At 66.7% G+C, this 6,006-nt stretch overlaps 2 protein-coding genes across 2 annotated transcripts; one reads left to right on the forward strand and one right to left on the reverse strand.

The window, feature by feature from the left end:
• Window positions 1–278: 278 nt before the first annotated feature.
• NAXE (NAD(P)HX epimerase) lies at window positions 279–2,882 on the forward strand. The gene is made up of 6 exons (XM_071579595.1): window positions 279–510; window positions 766–874; window positions 1,722–1,832; window positions 1,978–2,091; window positions 2,171–2,318; window positions 2,401–2,882. The coding sequence occupies exons 1-6, from the start codon at window positions 335–337 to the stop codon at window positions 2,601–2,603; spliced, it is 861 nt and encodes a 286-aa protein (XP_071435696.1). The 5' UTR covers window positions 279–334; the 3' UTR covers window positions 2,604–2,882.
• Window positions 2,836–6,006, reverse strand: LOC139683998 (G patch domain-containing protein 4). Its single transcript, XM_071579588.1, has 7 exons — window positions 5,869–6,006; window positions 4,826–4,899; window positions 4,651–4,743; window positions 4,328–4,435; window positions 4,059–4,159; window positions 3,889–3,939; window positions 2,836–3,799 (listed from the first exon to the last, which is right to left on the reverse strand). The coding sequence occupies exons 1-7, from the start codon at window positions 5,942–5,944 to the stop codon at window positions 3,193–3,195; spliced, it is 1,110 nt and encodes a 369-aa protein (XP_071435689.1). The 5' UTR covers window positions 5,945–6,006; the 3' UTR covers window positions 2,836–3,192.

Genomic DNA, 6,006 nt, shown 5'->3' on the forward strand with positions numbered 1-6,006 from the left:
GGGGCTGGATGGACCGCGGGGTTCCAGGGGGACTGGCAGGGGAGGAGGGCGCTGGGTGGACCGCGGGGTACCGGGAGGACTGGCAGGGGATGAAGGGACTGGATGGCCCGCGGGGTCCTGGACGGGGTTGGATGCCCCGCGAGGTCCCGGGGGCACTGTCGAGGGACGAGCGCACTGGATGTCCGGCGGCGTCCCGGCAAAGGATGAACGAGCGGCTCCGCACGGGCTCCGCCCCGGCGTTCGGTGCCGGTCGCTCCGCCCGGGGGAGGCCCCGCGCCTGCTCCGTTCGAGCCGTAGCGAGCCGTGCCGAGCCGTACCGGGCCCTGCCCGCCGCATGCCGAGTCCGCGGGCACTGCTGGGGCTCGGGCTGCTCGTGGCAGCAGCGCGGGCGGGCGGGCGGTGCCGGAGCCGGGGCTGGGGCTGGGACCGGGACCGGGAGCGGTGCCTCCCCCGCCGCGCCATGCACGGCCCCAGCGCGGGGTCCGCCCCGACGGGGCTCCGCTTCCTGGGGTAGGGCCGAGGGGGCGGGCGGGGGGATGGAGGGCACAGTGGGCTTGGGGGGTCTGCTGGGAGCGGGCAGGACACGAGGCAGCAGAGACGGCCGGGCAGGACGTGAGGCTGGGGGGCGGATGTACCGGGGGGAGCGGGACCCTGTGTGTGTCCTCCACGGGGGGATCACAGCACTCCTGGACTGGCCCCAGCCCTGCAGAGCCTGTGTCTGGCTGGGTTTCGCGGTCCCCAGGGGTGCCATCCTTCTCCCTGCAGGCAGGAGGAGGCCCAGGCCATCGACCAGGAGCTCTTCACGGAATACAAGTTCAGCGTGGACCAGCTGATGGAGCTGGCGGGGCTGAGCTGTGCCACCGCCATCGCCAAGGTGGGGGTCCTGGGGGTCCCAGCACTGTGTACTGAGCTGTACCACTGCCATTGCCAAGGTGGGCACCGGGGTTGGCAGGTGGGGATCCTGGGAAGGCTCCCACGAGGAAGGGCAGCCTCCTGTGGGCAGGGCTGTGCCAGTGCCAGAGTGGGGTCCCTGGGGGATCCTGACACCACGGGCTGAGCTGTGCCACTGCCATCAGCAAGGTGGGGGTCCTGACACCACAGGCTGAGCTGTGCCACTGCCATCAGCAAGGTGGGGGTCCTGACACCATAGGCTGAGCTGTGCCACTGCCATCAGCAAGGTGGGGGTCCTGACACCATGGGCTGAGCTGTGCCACTGCCATCAGCAAGGTGGGGGTCCTGACACAATGGGCTGAGCTGTGCCACTGCCATCAGCAAGGTGGGGGTCCTGACACCATGGGCTGAGCTGTGCCACTGCCATCAGCAAGGTGGGGGTCCTGACACCATGGGCTGAGCTGTGCCACTGCCATCAGCAAGGTGGGGGTCCTGACACAATGGGCTGAGCTGCACCACTGCCAAGTTGGCTGCCCAGGAGGCAGGTGAAGGTCCTGGGCCGAGAGCAGTCCAAGCACTGGGCTGAGCTGCACCACCGTCATTGCCAGTGTAGGGGTTCTGGGGGGGTCCCAGCATGGTGTACTGAGCTGTGCCACTGCCAAGGTGGGCACCAGGGAGGCAGGTGGGGATCCTGGGAAGGGTCCTAGGAGGGCTCCCAGTCCCATGGGCAGCGCTGTGCCAGTGTCAAGGTTGGGGTCCTGGGAAGGTTCTGGTCCTATGGTGTGGCCTCACTTCCCGATCATAACTCTGTACCTCCTGCCCCCTGCCAGGCCTACCCACCCAGCTCCTTCACCACGAGCCATCCTGCTGTGCTGGTGGTCTGTGGGCCAGGGAACAACGGCGGCGATGGGCTGGTCTGCGCTCGGCACCTGAAGATGTTTGTGAGTCTCATGCACGTGAGCTGCCCACTCCCCATGAGGCTGCCACTCCCCATGTGTCCCTGTACCCACGGGCTTTGGGGTCCTGTTCCTCTGGCTGATGCTGCTGCAAGAGCAGGATTAGTTCAGGTCCCCTGTGCTCTTGTAGGGCTACCAGCCAACCGTGTATTACCCCAAGCGCCCCAGCAAGCCCCTCTTTGAAGGTCTGACCACCCAATGCGAGAAGATGGACATCCCCTTCCTTCCAGAGTTCCCGACTGAGGTGAGGAACAGCCGCTGGCTTGGGAGCAGGGAGAGCAGTGCCCAGGGCTCCCCTTCACCTGCTGCCATCCTTGCCACAGCCTGCGTTCATCGACGAGGTCTATGGTGTGGTGGTGGATGCGATTTTCGGGTTCAGCTTCAAGGGAGCAGTGCGGGAGCCCTTCGGCAGCATCCTCAGCACCCTCGAGCACATCACAGTGCCCATCGCCAGCATCGACATCCCCTCGGGTGAGTAATGGCCACACCGACTGCAGGAGGGTGCCCAGCCGGGGTGGTCCCGGCTCCAGCCTGGCCATGGGGCTCGTTGCAGGCTGGGACGTGGAGAAGGGGAAGGCAGATGGTCTCCAGCCCGACATGCTCATCTCGCTCACGGCGCCCAAGAAGGCAGCAATGCATTTTGCTGGGCGGTACCACTTCCTTGGGGGCAGGTTTGTGCCCCCTGCGCTCCAGGAGAAATACGGTCTAAACCTGCCAGCCTACCCTGGCACAGACTGTGTCTTGCAGCTCACATAGGGCTGGGGTCAGAAGGGCTGGGCTTGGCTTCAGCACTGCACATCAAGGCCAAATTCTGCCCATGCCTCTGCTAGGAGAGTGCTCAGCACCTCGTGGGCTCCAGCCCAACCCAGCAGGATCAAACCAAAGCAATGAGGGACTGCTGGGGGGGGGCTCTGTTTGGGGTTGTTGCCTAAACCAAGTGATCTGGGATCCTGGGCTCTGCCACTCACAGGACCACTCACTCTTAGGGTAGTCTCACTGCAATAAAAGATTTATTTGTGCCCTTGAAAAAAATACTTCAATACTCTGCAGGGTCTGTCCTTTTGTGTTTCTCTGCAATGAGCCCACAGCAAATGGGTCCTTGCCCCAGGGCATGGGGAGAACTGGTGTCACCCCTGACCAAGGAAGGCTTAGGGGATGAAATAAAGCTTGATGCAGGTCCAGACCAACCCAGCCCAGCCCAGCACCCCCAGGCAGCTGGGCGACAGTGCTGGGCTCCATCCAGGATGAGCCTGGAGCGCCCCTGGACACCCACAAGCACCAGGATCAGGACCTTCACAGCCAGGTGGAACTGGCAGCTGCACAACACAGCAACTATGGCACTTGCTCACTCTGGCTCCCTCTTCCTTTTCTTCTTTTTTCTCTTCTTTCTGGGGCTGTGTCTGAGGTCTGGCCCACTTGTGTCTTCCAGAGGTATGTCTGTCTCAGGAAGCTCTTCTTTGTCCTCCTCCTGCTGCTGCTTTTTCTTCTTCTTCTTCCTCTTTGCAGCCTTCCCCTCCTCTCCTGCCACCTCCTGTTCTGTGCTTGGGTCTGGCTTCTTCCGCCTCTTCCTGACTTTTCCCTCCTCTCCTGCTACCTCCTCTTTTCCACATGGCTCTGTGACCTTCTTCTTCCTCAGGACCTTCTCTTCCTCTCCTGTCAGCTGTTCTTCTCTGCCTGACTGCTGGTTCTTTTTCTTCTTCACAACCTTCTCTTCTTTTCCTGATACCTCCCCCTCTTCTCCATTGGGCTCCTGGCTTTGTGGCACCTCAGGGTTGGTTCTGTCCTTGGACTGTTTCTTTTTCTTCTTCTTCTTGGCCTGGCTCTCTGCCAGGGGGCTGCTCTCCAGGGGCTCCTGCTGCCTCTCTTTGTGCTGGTATGTAGCCAGGAAGGCTCGTTCCTGCTCCTCCAGGCGTGCCAGCTTGGCGCTCATGGTCAGGCCATGACGGGCACCCCTGTAATAACCACAGGCAGTGGGGTCTGGTACCTCCCTGGCAGGGAATGTGCCCCCCAGCCCAGCCCTGGAGCCCCCCCAGCCACTCACTTGTGTGCCGTGCGGCCCCCACACGCCTGCACCAGCTCCTCATCCGTCAGCCTGTGGGACACAGAGGACATGTCACCCCCAGCATCACTGTGGCAGGGGCACAGTCCAGCACAGGGCTCCCCCTGATAGTCCTCATCCCTCCACATCATGGGGATGGGGCTCAGCCTTGCCTCCTGGCCGAAGAGAGGTCCAGCTTCTCCTCCTCCTCGCTGCTCTCAGAGCTGGTGGGCAGCGTCACGGACTCCTCGCCGCAGGCTGTGAGTGTGGCCGCCTGCACAGGGAGACAGAGGGGCTGTGAGAAAGGGGGACAGGGAAAAGGGGGCCCTGGGGGTACAGCAGCAGTGGGCTGGGGGCTGTGCTGGGAGGTGGGTGCAGAGTTCTCCACAGCCTTTGCAGTCACCACCAGCTGCTGCCCAAGCCACATCCCCAGGGTGGTTACCTTCACGAAGCGGCCATAGAGCAGGTCCCTGGTGCTGCTGGCCTTGCGTGGCTTCTTATTGCTGATCCTGCCTCCCTGCTCAGAAAGTGCCTTCACGGAGATGCCATCCTGCAGGGGAGACACAAAGGGCTTGGGAATGATCTGCCCAAGGGGTTCACACATCTGGCAGTACTTCTCTGTCACTGCTCTCTGCTCGCCGAGAGGGGCTGCGGGGACACACAGTGGCAGTACAAGAACAGCCAGAGGGACCCCAACACCCTCCCCTGCCTCCCACCCCATCCCTGCCCGAGCAGGGTGCCTCTCCAGTCCCCCAGCGCTCCCACCTGCCTGGCCTCCACAGCGATGTTGGCAGCTGCCTTGTTGAAGACGTGGTCCCACCAGTGGAAGGTGAAGGGCTCGGCCGCGTCGTGTCCCACCTGTGGGATGCAGAGGAGCCGCCGGAGTGGCCGCGGCCGCCGGCGGGCGAGGGGCCCGGGCCGGGCAGGGGCCTGCACTCACCCCCGCCGTGTCACACTTCACCTTCACCCGGATGGCCTCGGCGATGCCGTCCTGCCGCTTGCCCAGCCCCTGCCCTGCCGACAAAGCCACCCATCACAAATGCTGTCGGGCAGGGCTGTCCCGGGCTGGCGGGACCGCGGGCTGCGGAACTGCGGGGCGAGGGGCTGCGGCCTGGGGGGTGCTGGGGCCTGGGGGGCAGCTGGGGCTGCAGGGGGCTGGGATCTGGAGGGTGCCGGGGCCTGGGGGGCAGCACGGGCCTGGGGGGCAGCACGGGCCTGGGGGGCAGCACGGGCCTGGGGACAGCTGGAGCTGCAGGGGGCTGGAGTCTGGGGGGTGCCGGGGCCTGGGGGGCAGCACGGGCCTGGGGGGTGCTGGGGCCTGGGGACAGCTGGGGCTGCAGGGGGCTGGGATCTGGAGGGTGCTGGGGCCGGGGGGTGCCGGGGCCTGGGGGGTGCTGGGGCTTGGGGGGGTGCCGGGGCCTGGGGGGTGCCGGGGCCTGGGGGGAGCCAGGGCCTGGGGGGCAGCACGGGCCTGGGGGGCAGCACGGGCCTGGGGGGTGCTGGGGCCTGGGGACAGCTGGGGCTGCAGGGGGCTGGGATCTGGGGGGTGCTGGGGCCGGGGGGTGCCGGGGCCTGGGGGGTGCTGGGGCCTGGGGGGAGCCAGGGCCTGGGGGGAGCCGGGGCCTGGGGGGCAGCACGGGCCTGGGGGGCAGCACGGGCCTGGGGGGAGCCGGGGCCTGGGGGGCAGCACGGGCCTGGGGACAGCTGGAGCTGCAGGGGGCTGGGGCCTGGCGGGGCGAGCCGGGCATGGGGGGTGCCAGAGCCTGAGGGGTGCCAGATCTGGGGGGTGCTGTGTCGGGGGGTGCCGGGCCCGGGGGGTGCCGGGGTGGAGGGTGCTGGGTCGGGGGGTGCCGGGGCTGCGAGGATGCTGGGTCGGGGGTCTGAGCGGTGCCGCGCCCGGGAGGTCCCAGCGCTCGCGGGGAGCCCGGGGCGCTCAGGGAGGGTCAGGGGACGGCGGGACAGCCCGGGGAGCGCAGGCCCCACCTCGGCGCCAGCCGTGCCGCCGCAGCTGGGTCTCGGCGAACTGCATCCCGCGGCCCGGCGGCCCCGGCGCGCTCATGGCCGGGGGGTCCCGGAGGATCCGCGGCCGCACACGCGGCCGGGAAGGGAAAGAACTCTGCG

Source organism: Pithys albifrons, chromosome 30 (assembly GCF_047495875.1).
Source record: "Pithys albifrons albifrons isolate INPA30051 chromosome 30, PitAlb_v1, whole genome shotgun sequence".
NCBI lineage: Eukaryota > Metazoa > Chordata > Aves > Passeriformes > Thamnophilidae > Pithys > Pithys albifrons.

Bases quoted from the DNA above. Each gene is read 5' to 3' on its own strand.
- LOC139683998 (XM_071579588.1), bottom strand. From the start codon at position 5,944: ATGAGCGCGCCGGGGCCGCCGGGCCGCGGGATGCAGTTCGCCGAGACC. The intron at 4,744-4,825 runs GTGAGTGCAGGC...TGCATCCCACAG, and splicing joins TGAAGTGTGACACGGCGGGG to GTGGGACACGACGCGGCCGA. The intron at 3,940-4,058 runs GCAAGGCTGAGC...TGTGTCCCACAG, and splicing joins GACCTCTCTTCGGCCAGGAG to GCTGACGGATGAGGAGCTGG.
- NAXE (XM_071579595.1), top strand. From the start codon at position 335: ATGCCGAGTCCGCGGGCACTGCTGGGGCTCGGGCTGCTCGTGGCAGCA. The intron at 2,092-2,170 runs GTGAGGAACAGC...TCCTTGCCACAG, and splicing joins TTCCAGAGTTCCCGACTGAG to CCTGCGTTCATCGACGAGGT. The intron at 2,319-2,400 runs GTGAGTAATGGC...GGCTCGTTGCAG, and splicing joins CAGCATCGACATCCCCTCGG to GCTGGGACGTGGAGAAGGGG.